Source organism: Neovison vison, chromosome 2 (genome assembly GCF_020171115.1).
Source record: "Neovison vison isolate M4711 chromosome 2, ASM_NN_V1, whole genome shotgun sequence".
NCBI classification, from domain to species: Eukaryota; Metazoa; Chordata; class Mammalia; order Carnivora; family Mustelidae; genus Neogale; species Neogale vison.
In genome coordinates this window covers 99219111-99245762 of record NC_058092.1, presented here as the reverse complement: position 1 = coordinate 99245762, position 26652 = coordinate 99219111, and the positions used below count along the sequence as shown (strand labels likewise).

At 36.7% G+C, this 26652-nt stretch overlaps 2 protein-coding genes and 1 pseudogene across 7 annotated transcripts in view; 2 read left to right on the top strand and 1 right to left on the bottom strand.

The window, feature by feature from the left end:
- TSPAN2 (tetraspanin 2) overlaps nucleotides 1-3199 on the top strand; it is a 61377-nt gene extending 58178 nt beyond the window's left edge. The window contains exons 7-8 of the mRNA XM_044238979.1: nucleotides 530-613; nucleotides 3012-3199. Coding sequence (XP_044094914.1) covers nucleotides 530-613; nucleotides 3012-3077 — 150 coding nt within the window. The 3' untranslated portion in view covers nucleotides 3078-3199. The remainder of the gene's footprint in view (nucleotides 1-529; nucleotides 614-3011) is intronic.
- Nucleotides 3200-13056: 9857 nt separating this feature from the next.
- TSHB (thyroid stimulating hormone subunit beta) lies at nucleotides 13057-24012 on the bottom strand. 6 transcript variants are annotated; one of them, XM_044238972.1, is made up of 6 exons: nucleotides 23967-24012; nucleotides 18242-18295; nucleotides 17802-17933; nucleotides 17625-17721; nucleotides 13793-13955; nucleotides 13057-13369 (listed from the first exon to the last, which is right to left on the bottom strand). In XM_044238972.1, exons 5-6 carry the CDS (start codon nucleotides 13952-13954, stop codon nucleotides 13115-13117), a joined length of 417 nt encoding a protein of 138 aa, XP_044094907.1. In that variant the 5' UTR covers nucleotide 13955; nucleotides 17625-17721; nucleotides 17802-17933; nucleotides 18242-18295; nucleotides 23967-24012; the 3' UTR covers nucleotides 13057-13114. The 6 variants fall into 6 exon arrangements, with proteins under 6 accessions (XP_044094907.1, XP_044094909.1, XP_044094911.1 ...); XM_044238974.1 differs by having other exon boundaries at nucleotides 17635-17721; XM_044238976.1 differs by lacking the exon at nucleotides 17625-17721.
- Nucleotides 23989-24980, top strand: LOC122900363 (annotated as a pseudogene).
- The last annotated feature ends 1672 nt before the right edge of the window (nucleotides 24981-26652 follow it).

Sequence of the window (26652 nt, the reverse complement as noted above, 5' to 3'; positions counted from 1 at the left end):
ATCATAGAAAAGAGTGGTCCTCTAACTGCTAACATTCAGTTTTCCTTTGTTTAATTTGAACCTGTACAGACTTCTAAGCCTCTTACTAAGTAATACCTACCTTGCATAGTAAATTGGACTAAGTATGTAAAAAGTCTTTTAAGTTATTAATGACAACACAAAAGCAAGGGACTACTATTTGGGGGATATTTTACTTATTTTTATATGCTGAAAGCAAGAAGATGCCCCAAATTTTTAAATGCTTCAGGTCCTAGAATAGCTTCCTCCAGCCAGGTTTTAGGTTCTGAAGCAGTCGTTGGCCTAAATAGGAACATTCCACCAAAAGGAGAGGATTATATTTTTTCCCCAATACACACTTTCGCTTTAAGGTTATCAGAATGGTGCTATCTAAGAGAAGTGGTTTAAATGTGAGCAGAAGCTGACATGGATTAACTTTAACAGAATGCTATAGAGAAGGAGAAGGTTGGATCAGAGTGATAATTCACAGATACCATCATTTGTTATTCCTGACTTTTTTTTTCCAAAACAGAATTGCATTGATGAAATTGAGGCCATAATCAGTGTTAAGCTCCAGCTCATCGGAATTGTTGGTATTGGGATTGCAAGTCTCACGGTGAGAAAGTTCCAGAACTTACCTTTTTTGCTTTCTAAGAAGCCTTTGCATCTTATTTGTCTTCAAGTGTGTTACAGCAGTATCTTAGGAGAGATTTCTCATAAAAGACAGATGGTTGTTGACAAGACATCTTCTAAGAACAAGGCATTTGATTATCAATACTCAGTTCTCTCAAATATACCAATTTTAACTTGAACCTAATTATGACCTTGAGTTTATCATTGCAATAACTTCCCACATTAAGACCAGCAAGCTTAAACTAGACAAGTGATTTCCAATTCTGGGTCTCTTCTTACTGTTAGAAATTTAAAATAACCCACCAGGTAAATCTCTTTCACCTATGATTTGCAGAAGTAGTGTAGTGTAGTGAATAATAGTGCAAGCTCTGGCACCCTGGTCTGGGTTCACCTCCTAGCTCCACTACTTACGAGCCCTGGGATCATGGGAAAGTTTTTTAGTTTCTCTATTCCTCAATTACCTCATTTGGAAAATGAGGATTTTAATGTACCAACCTCCTAAGATTGTTGTGAAGATGAAATGGGATAATACATATAAAGTACTTGTAGGCATTAACTCACATGAAGTGTCTGGAAGATAGCACTCAACAAATGCTAGCTCTGTACATAATCTGAGCCCTCCCAAACCCAGAACCCAGACAAAAGGAATAACATGCAGAAGTGGGAAGCATAGTGCATCCGGGCACCTGCAGATGGCTCTGGGCCTCCAAAGTACACAAGCGTGCAAGAACTGGTAGGGGCCCACAGGACATCATAGGAGCGGCAAGAGAGGACAGTGAGTAGGGTGTGAGAGTCCGCAGAACTGTGGTCTTTGTGTGCCCATTTGAGGGATTGGGCTCTATCCTTAAGGTAGAAGGAAGCCACCAAGGGATAGAAGGACCTGTGTTGCCATGTGGAGGTAAGTTAGAGGGAAGCAGGATTTGAGTCAGACTAGTAAAGTGGTGATTTCCACCGTCCAGGGTTGAGTAATAATAGCTGATGCTAAGGTAGTACTTACCCTCTAGTTCTGTATGTAGATGAATTCATGGCATCACCTAAGGTGGGGGTGAAGGGAATTGCAAGGAAAATCAAGGAATTGGCAGCTTTCCAGGACACACAAGCACTTTCCCTCTCTTCTGTATTTAGAGTGCAGCGGGATGGGGCAGCAGGTGAAATACTATACTGAGGGCCTCCCAGCCCAGAGACATCTCTCAGGCCCTCCTCACCTGCTCTGGGGCTAGCCTGCTCACTGTTCTGTGGCTTCCTGAGAACAATTTTGAGGCAGAAGATTTGAAAATGGGCTACATAATAGAGGTACCAAAGAGACACCCCTAACAATTGCATCATCTCAAAGAGTGAGCATCGTAGAGACAGTCACCCGTACTCATGACAGTGGCAGAACAGTGCTAAGAAAGTTCTTTTCTGAGGGGATCCCTTTAGGGTACAACCCGGACAAAGCAAGTGTTGTATCCAACCTGACAACCACACTAGCGGGAAAGGCCCTCTATTGGTCATCTTGAATCCGCACCCCCAGATCTGATCCTTTTGTAACTCCTTTCTTCTTAAGGTAAGAGTTGCAGTCAGTGAGCCAGATGTCCTGAGGCATCTCCTCTGCCACACACTGCTACTGGGTTCTGGCAGCCAGGAGCTTAGAGCCCTGCTCCAGGCTGCTTTTACTTAAGCCTACTTTCTCCCTTCCATATAGCAGATAGTACGTGACTTTTTAAATTGAACATTTATAGATTCTAGTCTGATGAAGGATGGATTAAGGAGAGAATCATAGGGTTATGGTACAGATTTCTTTAAACAAACATTGACAGTAGTTTATAAACATTGCACCCGCTGATAACACTCTATAGGGTCTAGGAAATTGTTGGGGAAATGATTGAGAACAAGAAAGATCTTTTGACATCCTTCTATTCAAACTATACCACTGGCTATTGGATTTGCCAAGTATTTGGCTTTTCAAAGAATTATCCAAGAGGCAGAAGACATCAGTAATTCCATAGTTCTAACACCTTAGTTTATGCTTTGGGCAAACTATTGAGTTAAATAGTGAAGCATCATTTGTACCTTAAAATGGAGCAGGAAAAATGAAAAGATGCTCTACTTTGTAATATGTGTTGCATATTACACTGTTGCATATTCACTGTTGCAAAAGTTTAGAGCTTTTCCAACAACAGGAAACTCTTTAGACCTAAGTGTAAACAACTAAGAGTTAACATGCTAATATGGAAGTCTTTAGCCAGCAATGATAATTAAGTAGTATATATAAAAATGTCACTTACAGTCAGTAATTTTTGGCTTTAATTATTAGACACCCATGCAGTTTGCTTTTCTTTTTTTTTAAAATCAGTTTCTATTGTTTGAAAGTCATTAACAAGGGGTTCCTTCTGTTTCAGATCTTTGGCATGATATTCAGCATGGTGCTTTGCTGTGCAATACGAACCTCACGAGATGTGATATGAAGCTACTTCTACATGAAAATTACAATCTAGAGCTTCCATAGAAATGTCACCGGAAGTGTCTCCTGACTCATTTTTAATATTCAAGGGACATTAGGATCTAAAATAATATGCTGTTAATTGTACATTTGCACATGTATGTATGTTTGGCTCATTACTCATTTACCCCTTGAGTGAATGCTGTGTGTGTTGACTGAGATTCATGTGTGATCTGTGTGCTTCTGGTGTATGCATTGTACATAATGAAATCTGTTTTGCTGGAAATTCCTGGTTCTTACTATATCAGAGGAATGACCTATTTGACTCTGAGAAAAAGATCATCAAATTTTGATAAACTTTAAAAACTTGGCTATTTAGAAGAAATGATAATGGATCATTTTCCCAGATTCTAGCCATAGAAAGTTAGATACAGAGAATTCAGGATTTCTGGTTAACAGAAGCAATAAGCTACAGGACTTGAGAGATCATGGTGTAGGACGCACTGACTGCATCTGAGTTAGGTGAAAGGGTTTCCTGGGATTTTTTTATATACATACTCCCCAGAACACAGTAAACCACAGTTTTAGAACTAAACATATCTGTGAGACTAAATACAGCATGGAAAATCTAATTTGAATAAGTCATACTTTCCTAGTATTTAAAAACAAAAAACTCCCTCTGGAAAGAGTGGTCACACAGACAATCATGTGCCCTATAAAAGTGAGTGTTTTTAGGACTTAAAAAAAAAAACTTTTAGTAACTTTTTAAGGATATTTTTTGTTCTTATATAAATACATTTAAATATTACTTTATAACTTTCTTTTTCTGACTCTGCTCTGAAGTACAGCAGCCCTCACATGAGCAAAAGGGCTTTTATCTCAAACTTTTCCATGTTTCTTCAAATGTGCAGACAGAAAGACTAAAGCAAGAGCTCTGGCAGTTGCAAATAGTGGGAAAGAGCATTTTTACTGGCACTGTATCTCTGAAATACCTCATAACTTGAGTTTACATATTTTCCTAATTTTTTTGTATTTTTCTTATTCACCTAGTGAACTCTTTTTCATGGATTTTGACCTATAGTTTTTACCACTTAAGCTAAAACAAAATCCTTCCTAATTCAGATATTATATCAGAAGCATCCCTGGCCAAAGAAAGAAAGAAAGGCATCTACTAGTTGTGTGCACACAACAGAAACAAGCTAAGAAAACGAAAATAAAACCCACAGAACAGAAATGTGTTTTTTTCTGTGTAAATCTCCTTATAAAAATAAATTTTTCATATTCTTTATGGTCTTGATGCTTCAACTGAGGTAGGTAAACCCAAATTTAGAATCTAAACTGGTATCTTTGTCAATTTTTAACAACATAGTACATTTATTAGATCATAGAGAGTTTTTTAAATTACATTTTAAAAGGCCACACAAAAGTAAAAGTACCGGGGATTTTGGAAACCCACTTAAGCTCATCCTCCTGTGAGAACACAGTCTTTGGGTATGCACTAAAGGAAAGTGTGCACCCCAAGAAACTTCTACAAAACGTTTTGCTGAAAAGACCTAACCACTACAAATAGTCTCATTTGCATAGAGAACCACACTTCTGCTGCTGCTTACTTGCTACTGCTACTAATGTTGGAGGAAGCTTTTCTGGGAAAAAAGATTGGAAGCAAGCTAAAAATTTAATTGTACATGGCTACTTTACTGTGTCTATAGCTGAAGAAAAGATTATTTTAAGAAAATCACTTCATGAAATAGATGTTTATACTCCAGTAGGTGAGAAATATAAACTTTTAAGAGAAGAACAAACAGTCCACCTCTCTTCATGGCTTTAGTTCATCCTCTACCTGAAGACAGGCCCAAGTGCATAGGTTTCTTCCACTTCAGAATTGTCTCTAATTTAAAAATAAATAAATAAAGTTTCATTCTATACCTGATTTAACAACCTTAAGAAGAGTACAATACTTAAAAGTGGGGGAGTAGAGATCTGTTCCATCTATGGTTAATGTGTTCCTTTTAGGAATAATTTTTCCAAAATCTGTGCTGTGAGTAAAGCTAAAGAATTCCACCTCCGAGTGAGGGCAGATTTTTATATACCGTAAATCTATATGTATCTTGAATTCCTATATATCTTGAATCTATATGTGTCTTGAATTTATAACTCTTGAATATATACATAAATAAGTTAATATATGTATGCATGAATGTGTATACAGACATACATACATACATGTATACATATATGGGTACATATATATACATATTCATATATATAAATTTTTGGTTATAGCTATTTATCTGAACTGATTTGAGATCAGACCCAAACTTAAGCATCTGGTACCAAGGCACTGAATTAAAATTTCTTGATGAACTATTTTAAGTTATTTTAAATTAAATTTTCTATGTACTGGAATTCTTGTTTGATTTCTCTTAAAATTCTATTGTATCTTTATACACATCTTTACACAACTTATCTAAATGTCCAACTACCAAACAATATAGCTTAAAAAAAAAAAAAAGGAAAGAGTAGTAACCCTTCTGTAGTGGGACTATGAGGAGCTAGATATAAAAGTAACATCCTAAGGAATTTTGTGCAAGTAGTTAGATTTCAATTAACATTTTCCCTTCCAGATTATACATCTTTTCCCCAGAATATCTCCTTTGTTGTCGAGGGTTCAATCGGTAAAGCTATACACTGATACAGGGACCAGTGTAATCCTACACACAGTCATCCAGGAGAGTTGCTCTCCTTTCCCTGTGTGCCCCATTAATAGGTTTACTTAAAGAGAAGAGGCTTGTGGGAAGAGGACAGTGAAGGAGATAACATATCTTCCCCTCTGAAATGACTATCAAAGATTAAAAGGAAGAGGTACCCTTGGGCATTCAAGAACTTGCCTGGTTCATTACTGTGTTGACATCCCCTTTGACCACCAGCCCCCTGATTTCAGCAACCGTATCTTACACATCCCTATGAGAGAGCATTCGAGGGCCCTGAAGCCATCAATTAACTACATCATCTTATTTGAACTCCTCAAAATCAAATTTCTATTAAGGTGTATTTTGAGGGGCACAAAAATTTCTACTTTCAAAATGATTATTTTTTCCTATAAAATGTATCTAAGTTATTATGTGTACATGTTCATTGAAAGGTAAAAAGACTAACTAATGCAAAATGTTATTAATCATTTTGTTGGTGTCCTCACTGTCAACAAAAGTTAAATACATCTCAGGTAACCTCTTTTCCAATGGCTGTCTCCTGAGGATATGGAAAGCATAAAGTTTAGAAGTAATATGTCCTGAATGTTGCAAAGCGAAATTTATGCTGATTTCATAAAATTTTTAGTTAATGTGCCAGAAACCCATCTGAATCTTTGGGATTTGTTTTGTTCTGTTTTGTTTTCTTGCATAATTTACTGATTATTTTACTTATATTAAATAGAAGAAATTTACCAAATAACCAACTTTGAGGTAAGCAAACCTGGCAACTAATGAATATTATCTAAATTGTTATTACACTGATGAAAATTTTTGTTAATTATAAATCAAATATGCATCATCTTGCACAACTGAAGATACTTCTGCATCATGCCAAATACCTATTTGAAAATATTAATTTGTAGAATTAATGAATAGCTTTTGATGTATTTCCCAATTCTATTTTAATTCAAAGATTTGATATCAATAGCCAGAGCCAGAGTTCCTATATTTTCCTCTGGACCAGCTCTGCCTTGTAAGATGCAACCCACTCTAATATTAGAATTTGTTTTACTTTGTTTGAGGACTACTATTTTATACATTTGACAAAACTCTTTAGAAGATAGTGATATGCTAAGATGAACAAGAGAAGTCTGCCTTCAAGGAATTTAGAGTAAGGGGGAAAAACAGGCAAATATAATTCCCATGAGGTAAGTGCTATGATATTCATTAACCAAAAGTAGACCCTCTCTACCTTGGAGAGGATGGTCAGGGGAGAGAGATTTTTCTGAATTTTGGGGTCTCTAAACTGAGTCCTGAAGAACTCATACAAATTATTCAAATAAAAAGTAACAGCAGTAGAGAAGAAAAGCAGATCACTTGGGGAACAACATCAAGAAGACCCTGAAAGAGACAGCATGGAAGAATTCCAAGAGAGCATGTCAAGAACTGGGAAGATAAAGGGTCATTAAACTGGTCCAAGGAGTCTTATATTTGTACAGCTATCATGGCATAAATTTTAAACAATGAGCTACAAAATCAAATTTGCACCTTTCAAAAATCACTTAGTATGAACAATGATTGGAGGGCAAAGGCCAGAGGATTTCATGAGGATTTCTAACTTACATACTGGGATTCCTACCAAGAAGTAGATAGATGCAACGCCTGGGTGGTCAGTGGGTTAAGCTTCTGCCTTCGGCTCAGGTCATGATCCCAGGGTCCTGGGATCAAGTACCGCATCAGGCTCCTTGCTCGGCAGGGAGACTGCTTCTCTCTCCACGTCTGCTGCCTCTCTGCCTGCTTGTGTGCTCTCTCTCTCTCTTTCTAACAAATAAATAAAATCTTTAAAAAAAAAAAAAGTAGATAGATATAGGGGCAATGTAGGGAAAGAGGAACCTGGAATCATTCCCAGGTTTCCTGACAGTTAAGGGATGGTGGGGCCCAGGAGAAAAAGCAGACTGCAGTTGGAAGGAAGTTGAAGCCAGTTGGAGAGGACTATAGGACATCCAAGAGGATACATAATCAGGCACTAGATACACACACTGAAGCTCAGGAAAGGAGTCTGAGCTAGAATTCTAGTCTAGGAATCTGCAACGTAAAAGTAGTAGTGCCCATATTTGAACAATATGGGTAGCCTTTCATGTTGAAGACCTCAGTGAGAAAGTTTAAAAAACTAGAATCCTCTACTCCAGTAAAGTTTAAATCCCCCAAAAGTTCTTTATTCCCCATCCATTCCTCCATCTCGGGCTGGAGGGTCTCCATCAGCTACCTGCATTCTTTCAATAGGTGCCATCTAAACCATCTTTTGTTGAAATGGGTAGTTTCTCATATGTTCTACATTTACCAGTGTCCAAAGTGTCAACAGGATAGATTATATAGATAGAAAATACATGATAGTGTAATATTATCACAGCCCTAGCTCTTCTTTCACAAAATGTGCAAACTTCACTCTTAAACAGCACAAAGCAAAATTACACTTCCAGAAGAAGTATAGTTCAGAACTACATTACAGTTGACTGCTAGACCATAGCATGGATTTCTACTCATCACAGAGAAGGGTAGCAAGAAAAGGCTTGAAAAGAGAAAATGTTGACATCAGCCTCATTAGGACTGATTACAAATGCCATGGATGTATTGTGTTTTGAATCCAGATATATGACCTCCACTGGGCCCTCTAGGGTAGCACAGAGGTCAGAGAAGATCAGAACCCATATATTGGACTATTAGTAAGTCATCGTTAACCTTACCAGAAACAGTTTCAAAGGAAGATAGGAGTGGAAGTCAAATCATAGTGGGTTGAGAAGAGAATGAGAAGTGAGGAAATAAAATGATCAGTATAGGAGGCTTGCTGTAGTCTGAAGTTTTTTCTCCCTAAAATTCATGTATTGAAATCCAAATGCCCAATATAATGGTATTAGGAGGTCTTTTGGAGGTTCCTAAGTCATGAGAGTGGGGGCTCCACTCTCATGGGATTAATGTTCTTATAAAAGACCCCACAGAGATCTCTTGGCCCTTCCACCAAGTGAGGACACAGCTGAGAAGGACCAGTTATGAATGAGAAAAAAAATCTCTCACTAGAATAAGACCATGCTGAGCACCATGACCTTCCCAACCTCCAAAATAGGTTTCTGTTGTCTATAAGCTACCCAGTCTGTGGTATTTTGTTATAACAGCCCAAACAGATTAAGATGGAATTTTTGCGCGCGCGCACACACACACACACACGAATAAGAATTCAAAGAAAGAAGAGCTAATAAACAGAAGTTTGTGCAGGCTCACAAGAAGATCCTAGGTCTTCTAAGATCCTAAGATTATTTAGTTGTTTTTGCTTTTTCTTTTTTATTCAGGAAGAGATTGAAGAATGATTCTTGCTGAGGAGATCTTGCTGAGCAGAAAAAGTCAATAAATAGGAAGCAACAGAAAAGAGAAAACAGCAAAGTCCTGGAGGAAATGTGGGATGGGATCTTTTGAAACTAATGGGAAATATGCCAAATCAGTCAGTACTCTTCAGTTGCTAGTGTCAGAAACCCAACTCCCACTAGCTTAAGCAGTTCTGATTAAAAGTTACAATTTCATTTAGAATTGAAGCCAGCTTCTGATTAGACTCAAATGATATCATTAGGTCTCTCTCTCCTTCACTCTGTCCTCTGTGTTGGCTTTATTCCCAGACTGGCTGTTTCCAGGAGATGCCAAACATGGCCAGAAGTGGCTCTAGGCTCACAGCTTACAAATCCCAACAGGGTTTTGTCCTCTTTGCCCAAGTTACAATAAAAGTCTTGAGACTGACTCCAACTAGAAGAGATCAGTTCACATGCTCATCCCTCAATCAGTCAGGGTTGGTTGAGTCTAAATATAATGTCTACCTCCATCATCTGAATTGAAAATGATTGGGGTGGTAGAGGGTGAGGGGCACTTAGAGAAAGGACAGGCAGGAATCCTGGCTAGGAGGTAAAAATTGAGGTGGGAACAGACATGGACACCCCAGTGGGACACACTACACTTGTGTAGTGTGGGACCACAAGTGGTCCCAATGAGAGTCAACTCCTACTCAATCACCAAATCACACCTTTCCAGGAGGAGCAGGCCTCACCCCCCAGACCCAGATGCTGAAGAAGCAAACATGAACCTGCCCACACCCAGCAGGTACTCCATGCCCTGTGGCTGTGCTGCACCCTACAACCTGCCACTCCACCTACTGGCCTACTCCACCCCCGCTGTCATCGCTGTGTCCCTGAATGAGGAAGTGCACTCCCAGGAGACAATGACATTAAGTATCATAACTCGCACCCTTTCATCTGTCAGGAAAGACACCTCCAGAAAGACTTCTGACCTCGCAGGACAGGCCTGTAATTATCAGGAATTGCTAACCACCTTTGTGCTGCCAAACTCCAGGTAACAGACTCTTGGATTCACATGATGCATCTGAAGAAAATACCACAGCCTGACTGCACACCATCTGGTGACCTGAAAGTAAATATTTACTGGAATTGAAGTAGACACATCTGATGAGACAGCTTTTCCAAGATGTCTGGACGGGTCTATATATCTTTTTCTTACACCGGTTTTTTTTTTTTTCTCTGCTTTTTCTGTGGAAAGACTCCTTTTCTGCATTTCCCAAGCCCTTGCAAAAGAGAAGAACCCAGTCTATTGATTATGGCCTTTCAGAAATCATTTCATTATTCACTTCAAATTCATACTAATTCTCACTTGCTTTTTCTGAAGGGTTAGAATTTTCAGAGTTCACAAAAATTTTCTTTTATCTAAACTATTAACTGACTTTGGATTTTTAACCAGACTTATGGTTTCTGAATTTGCAACCTTACAGGTTGTGTTATCAATAACACATTTGGCTTCAAACAGTTCTTTTGAGATAGTGTTTTAAAACATCTTTGAAGTTCTGCTATTTTTCAAAAAGTTCATCAACTGCTGATTCATGCTTATATCTGCACTCCGTCTTCCCAAATTCACTCAGTTAGTTCTTCCAGGGTGCTCCTGCAGTACTCCTGCAGTACTAGTCTGCTTTCGTGGTCGCTTTAAGCAGAGACTTCTAGGAGGCATGCATGACTTCAGGTTTGCCTTCACAGGGAGAACAACTCTCCCCATAACTGGAATAAATGCCAATAAATATTTCAGTTGGTTATTTTCAGATCTAGAGTCCTGGTTTAAAACCATCATACAATTTGGAATTGCTATTTCTTTTGCATATAATTATGTTAAGTTTTGTATTTTCTTTACCACCAAACTTATTTTAAAAGCCACTTATCCAATAAAATGATGTTACCTTCTGGGTTACTTCCAACACTTAAAACCTTGAAAAAAATAGGCTTTTTAAAAAAAAAAAAAAGATTTGCTTACTTGAGAGAGAGAGAGAGAGAGGGAGGGAGCGAGCACATGGGGTGGGGGAGAGAATCTCAAGCAGACTGCCCACTGAGCACAGAGCCTTGCACAGGGCTCAATCTCACAACCCTGAGATCATGAGCTGACCCAAAATCAAGAGTCAGGATACCTAACCGACTGAGCTACACAGGTGCCCTGAAAAGATAGACTTTAGATGAGAAGTACCTGAGAGTTTCTCCCTGCTAACCTTCCTTGCTGCTCAGATATGACCAGAAGTGGTTTCTAACTGTTATGCACATTCCCTCCAACATAGGACATGACAACCAGGAAAAGTCCTTCCTGGTACCAAGAGACGAAACCATAAAATAGAAAGAACTTGACTTTTGATCAGTGATGCTTTCAAAGAAAGATCTTGATCAAAATGTGAAAATTAATAAAAGGAAATCTTGTTCAGAGGGGGAGCTCTCATGCCCCAACATGGTTTGACAATTTCAGGTTCCATGAAAGTCATATGCGATTAGTGCCAGTTAGGTTTGAACATCAGACATTTTACTCATTGGTCAGAGATCTATGTTTGATACACAGTTTTTAGAGGGGATGTTATAATCCTGCAGCTTTAAGTGTTCATGTTATCGTGTGATATGAGAACCCAAAATTCAGATTAATATTTAAAGACTATGCAAATATCAACCTCAAATATTAAGGTAAGCATAATGTGGACCCCTGACTTGGTATATAAATGTACAACTATTCCCTCCCCATTGGCAGAACATGAGCTTGGCACTAACCCATTGACATTACCATCTGTACACACACACACACACACACACACGGTGGGGGGGAGAGAAAGAGAGCTACATACACTATGTACTGAATGCATGTAGACATTTACAAGATGCCCCTTTGAATTCAGCCAGTGACTGTGGGATACAGCAAAGCCAACCATTCCAGCTGATAATTGATTTTTGCCCTAATGGTAGCAGTTTAGACAGTTTAGACAGAGATTTATCCTATATATCTGGGGCAAATATAGGATAAATCATCTTTTTGAGGTCAAGTCTGCAGGGCACTAGGTCTGTCTCACTTCACACATCTATTGAAACTATGAAAGAGTGCCTAAGGAAGGAAGAAAAAAAATAAACAGCCACTTACCAAGTGCATTTGCTGGAAAATAGTGTTTCAATATTACGAAGGTTTAAATTAGAATTTAGGATGATTCTATGCTATTTAATCCCTTAGCACTCTCCCCCATCCCTAAAGTCTTTCATAACCATACTAATTTTTCAGGACATCAAAAGCCAAAGCAGCACAAGTTGCTTTTGGTATAAATACTGAGAAGTGTCTCCTATTACTTGAAAGAATACAAAGGATTTAGACTTCCACATGTAAAATGATCATGGCCTCTTTTCTAGGCTTTTGAGGTATGACTTTCATAAGTCAGTTGGCCCATCAGAGTAATTAAATTAAAGAGAACAGTTTTTAGAATAGAATATACTATCTGCTGAGTTTTGGTTAAGATCTATCCTGTGCATTTGAGTAAATAGAATAAAGTGCTATGTTGCAGATTTCACATATTTTTTACCCTCCATGTCCTCTCCAGTCCTGCTTCTAGCTTGTGGAAGCAAATGTCTCCAGTACACTGATGCTCTGTGTTGCTTCAGTTTCTGATCACGTTACACTTATAACTCTGCAGCATCCCTATATCCATTTTCTATGTCAAGACAAACCTCATGTCATGGTCTTCTGTTAAAGAAAGCCAACTCAAGCCTGCTTTTCGTTAGTATTTCATATCCCTCTTTGTCATTTTACCTGCACTGTGCCCTTTCATGTGGAAACTGTCCCTCATATGAATTCATATGGCTCTTTCACTCACATTTTCTTCTAAAGCCAATAGGTTCTTTGATGCATGTGTGGGTATGGGTTTGGGTGAAATAGTACTCAAAATGTACACAATGTGTTGTGAAATATATTGACATTTTATTAATTTTATTCCAGGTGAACACATTTAACTGAATTGCAAGTTACATCACTATAGAAATTAGATAGAAAATCCCACCACATAGGACTTCTGAGGTTTGGTACAATAGTTTGTCTTGATGGCCTCATGTATACAGTCACTGTAGTCAGTATTACACTTGCCACACTTACAGCTTACAGCTACGGGGTAGGAGAAATAGGGAGTGACATGGCGTGGGCATCCTGGTATTTCTACAGTCTTGTACATGAAGTCTCTATATGTACAAACATCCTGGGACAGAGCATATTTGGGAAGAAAGAGTTTGCCATTGATATCCTGAGGAAAGAACAGAACAGAAAAGGGAGCATAATGTTAATTCACTTATATTCCTTTGACACAAATAAGACTGGGGGAGGATTCCTTAGTCCCATTCCCCAGTACCAATTCAACATATTCACACTGAATCCTTTATCACACACACACACACACACACACACACACACACACACACACCTTCCTTTTATCCTTGATTATGAGAACAATATAAGGTTTAAATAAATTCTGGGAGTAAAATCTGTACCCATTGTGTTAAGTAGATCCATATAATATTTTAACCCGGGGGCTCTACCTCTAAGGAGCCAATAACCATTAGATTTAGGAAATAAGGTTGTTATTTATCTCATTTCCTTTCTGGATAGAAATGGACTGAGTCTAGGTTTATCTAATTTACAGCCAAAAGAAGTGAGATGAACTACATACCCGTGTCATACAATATCCAGCACAGATGGTAGTGTTGATGGTTAGGCAATAAGCACACTCTTTCCTTTCGACATGCATCGTATACTCAGTTGGAAAACAAAAAGACATCACTTGCCCACATGCAAGGCCAAAAAGCATGGACATCAGGTAGATAGCAGTCATGCTAAATCAAAGAAAAAAATTAAAGAATCTATTACATATATCCTTTAGGACATATAGAAGGGACTTTTTCTCATTTTATTTTATTTTTTCAGTGTTCCAGCATTCATTGTTTATGCAGCACACCCAGTACTCCATGCAATATGTGCCCTCCTTAATACCCACCACTGAGTGAAAAAGTGTGTGTGTGTGTGTAAATATTTTTTTTCAAGTGTGTGTGTAAATATTTATAGCTATTGAATGCCTACTTCATTCTATGCCCTATGTTGGGTGCTTTTGCATAGTTAATACTCTTAGTAACCTTTCTTTATGCATTTAGATGTGACTATGAGCCACATACCTCATAACGTAGGAACTCACATAGTAAAGGTCCTACTTGCAAGTGCCACTTAGCAACACTGGGCAGTGAAAAGGAAAGCCTGAAACATCACAAAAGAACAGTGGCAGAGACACATAATGTCAACTAAGTGTAAAACAATTCACTCCATGGAAAAAATCCAAATACCTGCCTCTAATTATAAGAAGTCTGCTAAAAGTGAGACCTCAGTAGGGTCTTTCTCAGAATTGTAGTTTTCTAAAAACTTTAGTTCCTTAACTTAAAAGGCCAACAAACTGGTTATAATCAGAAAGCCTAAAGAAACCAAGAAAAAGTATAATCCAACTTCATTACCATCTCAGCACAAATCATCTTGCATATAATTCTATCCAATGTCTACAAAGGAAGACAAGACAAAGCTGGAGAACACTCAGAATAGGTCAACTAAAATCGCCACTGGTGATTTAGATAAAGGGCTAACCCAGAAATCTAGAAACTCCTCTTTTTACAACCCTGAGGATATTCTTTGATGGTTGAAAGAAGTGGAGTTGGACAAATAAAAATTATTTTACTAAGAAAATGTATGGAAAGTATTATCTTAAAAAAAAAACTATAGAAGCAAAAAATACAGGTTGACACAGAGAAATACTATGAAGGACATACCCACTGTGGGTTAGCCAGGAAAAGTAGTGTAAGTTTTGCCTGCATGGACGACAACAGAGGGTCCATTGTGCGTCAGACAGAGGAGAATATGTATCTCAATAGAACCTGTGTAATGAATAGTTTGTTCAATATCAATTGGTTATTATAATGAGCTGGGTAATATTATTATGACTAATGGTAGATAAATTAGATAAATATATCCTGAGCATTTGAACCAGGCAAAGAGAAATATAAAATGGATAAGCTATGGTCCTTCACATCAAGGGCTGACAATCTAAGCAGAGGAGGTAAATATGAGCACTAATAAGAAAAATACTGTTCTAAGTGCTCTGAAAGAGTAAAATTATGACTCTGAGACACAAAATTATCAAAAATTTCTCTGTATAAACAAGGAAGTGAAGTAATACAGTAAAATATTTTCCTGGTTAACTCCTTTAGATAAAGTGTTGCATATTGAAGTATCCTTCAGAATTTTTTGTATTTCAATTAAAGAGAAAAATATAAGAATCCCTTTGCTTATGGAGTCTGGCTTTCTCAAGTGCTTCACAAATGTGAGGTCCCTCTATGGTACAGAATTGATTTCATTATTTTAGAGCCATAGACCTAGAGGATCCTCTAAAAATGACAGAAAATACTCAGCCATCAGTATCATATGGTTCTTGCCTCTCTAGCCAGCCAACTACTGGGTTTTTGCATAAAAATAATTAATTCACATATTTTAGCTCTGTAATTCTACATAAAATAGATGTGTGGTGATCTAGTGTAGAGTCCTCAAGTTAAGGAATAGAATTTTATTTCAATATCTCTCATGAAGCTATTAGAAATTGGCTAAAATAATTTAATCTGTCTGGGCCTTATTTTCTCATCTGGAAAACACAGAGGGACAAGTAAACCCAACCCTATTTTTCTTATTATGTTAGTCACCATAGAGTAGTACATAATTAGTTTTGATGCAGTGTTCAATCCTTCATTATTTGCGTATAACACCCAGTGATCATTACATGTGCCCTCCCTAATATCCATCACTAGGCTTGCCCCATCCCCCGGACCCCCCTTCCTTCTGAAACCCTCAGATTGTTTCCTGGAGTCCATAGTCTCTCGTGGTTCATCTCCCCCTCTGATTCCCCTCCCTTCAGGTTTCTCTTCCTATTTTTAATTATAGGATAAAACACCATTTTAGAACTTTTACCCATTGTTATCATATTCATTATAGATACTACATTTTTTCAAAGTTCCTCTTTGTAAATGTAAAACCCTAAACTTACAAAAGGAAAAACTAGAAGTGCTGAATTACTAGCAATATAGTCTGTATAATTTTGTGGATACAAAAAAAGTAAGAATTATTCTTTCCCCTTTGCTGCAAATAATAAAACTTTACCTACAGAATCTTTCTGAGCCTCAATTTCCTCATCTATAAAAGGAGGGCTTAGAACCAGAAGATGATTGAGAGGGTCTTTTCAGACAAACAGATTGTGATTCTATGTGATAAATTAGTATCGGGTGCCTATTCTATAAGAGTCAGTCATCTGTCTTACTTGTGGAGCATAAGGAATAATATGGAGGGCATTAGGAGAAGGAAAGGAAAAGTCAGTCGGGGGAAATTGGAGGGGGAGACAAAGCATGACAGTCTGTGGACTCTGAGAAACAAATTGAGGGTTTTGGAAGGAGAGGGGAGGGGGATGGGGGAGGCTGGTGGTGGGTGTTAAGGAGGGCATGTATTGCATGGAGCACTGGGTGTGGTGCATAAACAATGAATCTTAGAACACTGAAAAAATAAAATAAATTTTTTAAAAAAAGACTCAGTGATCTAGAATTCTGCTTCTAGATTTCATTATAATTATGTGTAGAGCAACTTAATATCTTTTGCCTTCATTTTTGCATATGCTCCTTCCTAAAATCATAAAAAGAATAAAACAATATATGTGAAGCTCTTGGAATGGTATGGAAGAAAGCCTAGTAATGATGACACTATATAAATCAGTATTAGTTAATACTTCCCTATATTATCTGCCATAATTTCTCCTTTATTGTCACCTAGACTCCAATCTCTGCAATTTAATTGTCTCTTTTAAAATCATGAGAAATGATTTATTTAGAACCTAAATACAGAAGACCCTAATATGATGTGATTTCAGGCCCTGAATAATGAGATTCCTTTTTCAGTGGCATGACCATCTGTCTACACTTTCAACATTTTTCTTTATTATATCTTCTTTCCTTTGCCACTTACCCCACCTTACCCTCCTTTCCTCCTTTTTTTTGCTCTTATTACCTTCATTCTTAATAAACACATTGCTCTCTCTTCTTCTAATTTTCTTTGCCAATCTTTTCTCACCAAATTCCTTACTATGCTATGAAAAGAATCAATTGTCCACTCTATGAGCAATCCAGGAGCTTCTAAACTAAAACAATATATCTTTCTGGAAACCAAAATGTACTATAAGGCAGGGAACATACATTAGACACTACCCAAAGTGAATTTACTATAAGTTCTCACAGAAGTATATAATCATCAAAGATAGCCATTGACAGATTTTAATATACAGACAATTTAATTGCTAAAAATGTTGAAATCAAAATATAAATAGAAAAAGAAAGCCAGGTACATCAATTAGCCTTCATTAGGGAATTGACCAGTTATTCCTCCTATTTTAAGTCAATGAAATTTTTCTTTTCCTTATATAGCTCACCTACCTTTACTCACCACTGAACAATTTTGGAGAAATAATTGGAGTTCTTAGATTCTATAGAAGCAAATTACCACTTATCATTTGCCATTTTTGAATATCAACTAAAATGGTGAAAATGAAAAAAAAATAATTAGAATAAGAACATTTCATTTCACAAAGCCTTCTCAGTGTAGACACCTACCTTACTTTGCATTGGGGAGCTGATCATATAATGACCCAGACTAAAAGCTCTTGGTTCATTTTATACCCTTCAGGATAAATCCTCTCTGATCTCCTTGTTTATATAATTGAGTTTGAATTACTGCTTTCTTATCTGAAAAAACATCAATTGAAAATTCATACTGAACCCCAAATAAAATGTGTTTAAACAAACAATTTCACAACATACTCCTCTGGAAACTCTGACATTATTACAGCATGAATTTTCCCCTCTCCTATTTCAAAATAAAATTACCCTTTTAAATACATCCTTTATAAATATTAACAAAGGATATACACAGAAGGAGAAAAAAAACCTCAACATCATCTAGTAAGTCTTGGGAATAAAGAACTTATTTCGGGCTTGAATGTCCCAAATTTTGCCTAAATGCTCATTTACAGATATATAAAATTATTGCTTACCTATAAAACAAAGGCAATTTTCAATGGAAACCCAGGCAAATAACGTATGTGTTGCTAATTAAAACAAAAAAGAAATCATTAATATTTTATTGTTCTCAAAACAATAGTTTATTTTATTGTTTTATCTTTGGATTTGAAAAAATAATAAATACAATTTTCATGTGTGAAAGAAGAGTCATTTAAGTAAATGACCAAATCTGACAAGATGTCAAACGGATCTGAAATCAAATCCTGGCTCTGCCATCTACCCTGACATTAGCATATTTGAACTTTATTTCAGTTTTGTCACCTATTTAAAGGCAGTATCAGCATCTATGTAAAACACTTAACATAGCATCTGCATATAATAAGTGCTTAATAAGTGATAGCTAATTTAATAATTCAACACTTATTTGTTTAGTAACTATTTAGTCAGAAAGCCTAGTATGTAACAGACCATCATTATGTATGTTTAATACATAAATGGCTGAGGGAGTACATGAATAAATAATTACTGAATTTTTTAAAACCACATACACTTTTCTCCATTTCCACGGCTATAACTCAGTTTTCCTTCTTTCAATCCATTTTCCTCTCTGTGCAATGTAATATGACAAAACTTCAATGAGAATTTTCCACTGCCCTCAGAAAAAAAGCCCAAACTCCTTAGTATCATTTACAAATCCCTTGGAATCTATCTTACCTCTCTGATTTTATCTGTTACCCGTCCCCCTATCTTCGCCACCCTCCCTCCACTTTTTAAGTTCTTCAGCCAAACAAGATGGAATTCCTCAAATTTGTCACTTTCTTTCTTGCCTCCAAGCCCTTTCATATGCCATTCTCTCTGTCTAGAACATCTGCCTGATGCCCCACTCCATGCCTCATCTCACCTAATTCCTACTCATCCTTCATTAGCTAACTGAGAAAGCAGACCTTCTGGAAAGTCCTCTCTTGATTCCCCAAGGCCTTCCTCATGGTTAGTGGTTTTAAAGGAATTAGAGAAAATAATAGAACCTCTGCCACATGGAAGATACTCAATAAATCATAAGTACTATTCTTGATTATTGACAACCCCATTGATTTTCATTTATCCTAGTCTTTATCAAAAGTTAATGAAAAAAATGAAAGATGGTTAGATGAGTCTCCCTGGAGGTGACATGGAGAATTAAAGGCAGAATCTGGAATATGTACCAGGAATACTCATTCCAGAGGTCTCCAAATCTCAGAAATATAAGTTACCTTGTAGCAAGAGAAAAACTCTGAAAATAGGAAAAGTGGAAATAAAGATACCAAACGTAACCTGCTTCATGTGATTCCAAGCATGTTAAGACAGGAGTATACAGGGAAAAAATGAGGGTTGCTGGAGGGGAGGGAGGTGGAAGGGATGGGGTGGCTGGGTGATGGACACCTGGGAGAGTATGTGCTATGGTGAGTGCTGTGAATTGTGTAAGACTGATGAATCACAGGGCGCCTGGGTGGCTCAGTGGTTAAGCCGCTGCCTTCGGCTCAGGTCATGATCTCAGGGTCCTGGGATCGAGGCCCACATCGGGCTCTCTGCTCAGCGGGGAGCCTGCTTCCTCCTCTCTCTCTGCCTGCCTCTCTGCCTGCTTGTGATCTCGCTCTGTCAAATAAATAAATAAAATCTTAAAAAAAAAAAAAAAAAGACTGATGAATCACAGACCTGTACCCCTGAAACAAATTATCCATTATATGTTCATTTAGAAAAGAGTACAATAACTGGGAACATTAGATTTTTTTTTTCTAGTAGAAGTAGTACCTCTGTTGTACCAATTATTAATTCAGAAACTCAATTACTAGCACATTTACATACATACCCCTGAGAAATATATACACCTATATCAGAACTGATATAAACTTGGCCTATTACTTTAAAAACTATTAAAATATATCATATATTTAGGTCATTATTTTCTTTTCAAAGGGAATATCATGTATAGGATCTCGTACTCTTAAAACAATCCAGGCAGACTGAACTTTCACTTCTGGCCCAGATTTACTATCTCATCTAAGATAACTGTAAGCAGGACAAAATATATGAAACAATGCTGTACATACAGTGGACATTAGGCAGCAACAACAACAAAAGTGCTTCCAGAGAGACAGGAAACAAACAAGAGAACTACAGCTTACTGCCTAAAGAAAGTTTCTGGCAGGTAGTACAGGGAGATGTACTATTTATGGCTGAGGACAGAACTATCCCTAAACTGAGGAGATGGACTTGGAAATCCATGGAATCCAAGGTCTTAAGAGTTCACAGAGAGGAATATTGGAGAGGAGAAAACTACACACAGAATTCTGGAGATCTGCAGAGGATCTCTTCAGTATTCAGCTGAAAATGAAAAACTCATGCATGTAAGAAAATCAGATGAGGCTAGGAAAAGAAATATCTAAAAGGATTAAAGAGAACAGTCCTGGGATTCACACAGGGATAGGCACAGTGCTTGTATCTACCAGCAACAGTGAAAAATCTCCTAATTCATGGGAAATCAGGTAGTAACATCAGAAGGGTTTTGCATCAATTAGGGGAGAATTAGCCCTCAACTAAGTGCTGCCTAAAAAAGCTTAAAAACAAGAACTAAAAGGATCAATTGTTTCCAAGTAATATAACCATCAGTGAACAAAGCTGAAGAATATTTATAGGAATGCAACAATATTTGGAACCAAAGAAAGTATAATCTCCAATATGTGGCATTTATTTAAAAAGTTAGTAGTCAGGCAAAGTTGCAAGAAAACACAATTCATAATGAAAAGGAAATTAATTAATTGAAATTGACCCAGCAATAGTATAGATAACAGAATTAGATCAAAAGAAACAAAACAAACAAACAAACAAAAATCAAAACATGACCCTTCTAAAAGAATACAAAATTTTCCAGTAACTAATCCCAAAGAAATAGAAATTTGGGAGTTACCTGAAAAACAATCCAAAATAATTATTTTAAGGAGACTCAGGAAGATTCAAGGGAATGTAGGCAATTCAATGAACTCATGAAAAAGCAAGAAGTTTAACAAAGACACAGAAATAATAGAAAATAACCAAACAAGGGTTCTGGAATTGAAGAATCTGTAAATCATATTGAACTCTAGTATGTAAGTTAGAAGGGAACTGCTGAAAAAAATTTCGTTAATGGATACACAATATATAAATTGGGACACCAAAACATAAAATGAGGGAAGTAAGTAAATATGCAGAACTTTTTATGCAAATGAAGTAAAGTTGTCAGCTTAAAAAGACAATTACAAATATTGGATATTTTATATAAGTGTCAAGGTAATCACAAAAACCAGTAATAGATATACAAATAATAAAAAGAAAAGAACTAAAGCATACCACTATAAAAAATCACCAATTCACAAACAAAGATGACAAGAGAAGAAAAGGGGACAGAAAAAGAACTAAATGAGAAAGCAATTAACAAAGTGGAGATAGTAAGGGCTTATCTATCAATAATCACTGTAAATCTAAATGGTTTAAATTTTCCAATTAAAAGACATAGAGTAGCTGAATGGAAAAAAAAAAAGAAGAAAAAGACCAATGATATGCTGCCTATAAGAGATTCACTTAAGCTTTAAGGACATTCATAGGCTAAAAATAAAGGGATGGAAAAAGACAGTCCATGCAAATGAAAACCAAAAGAGAGCAGGAGTAGCTATACTTATGTCAGAAAAAGTAAACTTTAAGTCAAAACTATAACAAGAAACAAAGAAGGCCATTATGTGATGATAAAGGGGTCAATCAAAAGTATATAACAATTGTAAATATATATGCATCCAGCATCAGAGTACCTAAATACATTAAACAATAAAGAACAGATCTGAAGGCAAAAATAAACAGTAATACTTGAAGGCATCAAAATCCTTGAGGAGAACACAGGCAGCAACCTCTTCAGCCTTAGCCACAGCAACTTCTTCCTAGAAACATCGCCATGGGCAAGGGAAGCAAGGACAAAAATGAACTATGGGATTTCCTCAAGATCAAAAGCTTTTGCACAGCAAAGGAAACAGTCAACAAAACCAAAAGACAACTGACAGAATGGGAGAAGATATTTGCAAATGACATACCAGATAAAGGGCTAGTATCTAAAGTCTATAATGAACTTATCAAACTCAACACCCAAAGAACAAGTAATCCAATCAAGAAATGGGGAGAAGGGGTAGGGTTATGGACATTGGGGAGGGTACGTGCTTTTGGGTAAATTGGAAGGGGAGATGAACCATGAGAGACTATGGACTCTGAAAAACAATCTGAGGGGTTTGCAGTGGCGGGGGGGTGGGAGGTTGGGGTACCAGGTGGTGGGTATTATAGAGGGCACAGCTTGCATGGAGCACTGGGTGTGGTGAAAAAATAATGAATACTGTTTTTCTGAAAATAAATAAATTGAAAAAAAAAAAAGAAATGGGGAGAAGACATGAACAGACATTTCTGCAAAGAAGACAGACAAATGGCCAACAGACACATGAAAAAGTGCTCCACGTCACTAGACATCAGGGAAATACAAATCAAAACCACAATACCACTTCACACCAGTTAGAATGGTTAAAATTAACAAGTCAGGAAACAACAGATGCTGGTGAAGATGCAGAGAAAGGGAAACCCTCGTACACTGTTGGTGGGAACGCAAGCTGGTGCAGCCATTCTGGAAAACAGTATGGAGGTTCCTCAAAAAGTTGAAAATGGAGCTACTCTAAGACCCAGCAATTGCACTACTGAGTATTTACCCCAAAGATACAAATGTAGTGATCTGAAAGGGTATGTGCACCCCAATATTTATAGCAGCACTGTCCACAATAGTCGAACTATGATAAAAAGCCTAGATGTCCATCAGCAGATGAATGGATAAAGAAGATGTGGTGTATATGTATATATATACATATACATATATACACACACATATATACATACAATGGGATATTATGCAGCCATCAAAAAATGAAATCTTGCCATTTGCAACAACATGGATGGAACCAGAGGGTATTATGCTAAGCAAAATAAGTCAGTCAGAGAAAGATTACCATATGATCTCCCTGATATGAGGAATTTGAGAAACAAGACAGAGGATCATAGGGAAAGCGATGGAAAAATGAAACAAGGCAAAGAGATTCTTAATCTCAGGAAACAAACTGAGTGTTGCTGGAGTAAAGGTGGGGCGGGAGGGGTGCAGTGGCAGCGTGATGGACATAGGGAAGCGTATGTGCTATGTTGAGTGCTATGAATTGTGTATGACTGAGAAATCACAGACCTGTATCCCTGAAACAAAGAATATATGTTAATAAACAAAACAAAATGAAACAAATAGCAATACAGTGATAATAAGAAACCTAAATACCCCACTTTCAAAAATGGATAAATCATCCAGACAGAAAATCAATACAGAAATAATGGACTTGAACTATAAGCTGGACAAAACAGACCTAACAGACATATATATATATACACAACATTTTGTTCAACAGCAGGAGAATACACATTCTTCTCAACCACGTGCGGAACATTCTCCAAGATAGAACATATTTTATGTCACAAAACAAGTGTTAACTAATTTAAGAAGACTGAGATCATAACAAACGTCTTTTCTGCCCACTAGAAATCAATAATAGGAGAAAAACTGGAAAATTCACAAACAAGTGGAAATGAAACCATACACTCCTGAACTGCCAATTGGTCAAATAAGTGAAAAAAATCTTTAAACAAATGAAAATAAAAACACATCATATCAAAACTTACTGGATACAGAACACAATCCAGAATGGTCAACATGGTGATCACTGTAAGATGCCTCGGTAGAGTCTTGATACATCCATCATCAAAAGCGTAGTCTTTCCAAGATGGCTTATCGGACACCTCTTTATCCTTGTTCTGTATACGTTCAGGGGCCCAGCAGACATTTTGCTGCTGCTACAAAGCCTGCAAAGAAAACAAAAAAATGTGTGAAAGACAAAGTATCAGATGAGAATTGAAAGAATAAAGTCATACTCCTTTATGGAAGGTGAACCTGAAGATGATATCTACTTAAAGCACTTATATCCAAGGCAGATATATAAGGTGGAGAAAGCTATTCAGTTACTTAAGAAATTTCCAAATTCCAGACTCTACTAATCCAAAGCAAGGGGATTTATCTTGATTTGACACTGGATATGGCACTGGAGAAGAAGAAAAAAGAGGAGCCATTTGCCAGTGTTCTTCGTTTGCCATACCCATTCATTTCAGAAATCAATAAAGTTCTGTATTTACAGGGAATGCATCAGAGATTAAAATAGCAGAAGAACATGGAGCTGCATTTGCAGGAAGAATTAATCTGATTCAGAAGATTTTGGATGATGAAATTCAATCAGACTTTTATGTAGCTGTTCCAGAAATAATGCTGAAGCTTAATCCATTAAAGGAAAAGCTGAAAAAAAGATTTCCAAAACTAACTCGAAATTCCATTGGCTGTGACATCCCCAAAATGCTTGAATTATTTAAAACAGGACATGAAATTAAGGTAGATGAAGAAAGGGAGAACTTTCTCGAGACCAAAATAGCAACACTGGATATGCCAAGTGACTAGATAGCTGCAAATCTGCAAGCAGTTATCAGTGAAGTTTGTAAGCACAGACTAATTTGGGACCTTTCATGGTACAAGCTTTCCTTTGTAGTTTAACAAGTGAAAGTTTGTTACTAAAGATCAAGCCATTGTTGCCTAAAGAAATAGAAACCAAAGAAAGTAACAGAGAAGGTGCCAAAAATATTATATTATGAAATTATTTTCAGTGGATTAAGAAGCAACAGGGAAAATGATAAAACTATATCATTTCTACAAAAAAAAAAGTCTTCTGGATACAGGAAAAGTAGGTCTAAGAGGAAAGTTATAGTGATAAATGCCTACATTAATGAAAAGATATTAAATACACAACTTACAACTATACCTCAAGGAACTAAAAAAAGAAGAACAAATCCCAAAGCTAGAAGGAAGAAAATAATAACTTTTAGAGCAGAAATAAATGAAATAGAGACTAGAAAAAAAATAAAAAGAAAAACCAATTGAAATCAATGAAACTGGGGCACCTGGTGGCTCAGTTGTTAAGCCTTTAGCTCAGGTCATGATCTCAAGGTCCTGGGATTCACCCCCTAGTCGGGCTCCCTGCCAGCGGGAAGCCTGCTTCTCCCTCTCCCAATCCCCCTGCTTGTGTTCCCTCTCTGACTGTGTCTCTGTCAAATAAATAAATTATATCTTAAAAAAAAAAGAAATCAATGAAACTTGAGAGTTGAGTTTTTGAAAACATAAACAAAATTGACAAACCCTTAACTAGGCTCACCAAGGAAAAAAAGAAAGATGACACAAACAGTAATTACAAAAACAAACAAACAAAACAGTAATTACAAATGAAAGGGGAGACATTATAACTGACAACAGAAATGCAAAAGACCACAAGAGACACATTGAATAATTACAAACCAACAAATCAGATAACCTGGAAGAAATGGATAAATTACTGGAAGCTTACAAGTTACAGTATACAGTATACAGTATATAGCATACAGTAATAGAAAATCTGAACAGACCAATAACAAATAAGGAAATGGAATCAGTAATTGAAAATCTCCCAATGATAAAAGCTCAGATGGCTTCACTGGTGAATTCTACCAAATATGTAAAGAAGAATTAATATCAATCCTTCTCAAATTCTCCTCATAACCAGCACTACCCTGACACCAATCTAGACAGGGACACCATAAGACAAGAAAATGATAAGTCAACATCCCTGATTAACAAAGATGCAAAAATACTCAAAGAAATGTTAGCAAACCAAATTAAAGAGCACACTGAAAGGATTATACACCATGATCAAATGCGATTTATCCTTGGGATGTAAAGATGGTTTAACATATAGAAATCAATCAGTGTTAATCTATTAACAAAATGAAGGCTAAAAATCACATGATCATCTCAATAGAAGCAGAAAAAGCAATTTGACAAAATTCAACATTCTTTCATGATACAAACTCTCAACAAATTAGGTATAGAAGGAATGTATTTCATCATAATAAAGGTCATTTATCACAAACCCACAGCTAACATCATGCTCAATGGTAAAAAGTTAAAAACCTTTCCTCTAAGATCAGAGATAAAACATCGAAAACATTATTGTCAAGTCAATAAAGTTCTGGAAGTCTTAGCCACAGCAATTAGTAAAGAGAAAAAAATAAAGACATCCAAATCAGAAAAGAAATAAAATTACCTGTTTGTAGATGACATAATCTAATATATAGAAAATCCTAAAGTCTCTACCAAAAATGTATTAGAATAATGAATTCAGTAAATTTGCCAGATATAAAATCAACACACACAAGTCACTTGCATTTCTATACACTAATAATAAACTCTCTGAAAGAAAAATTAAGAAAGCAATTCCATTTAAAATAGCATCAA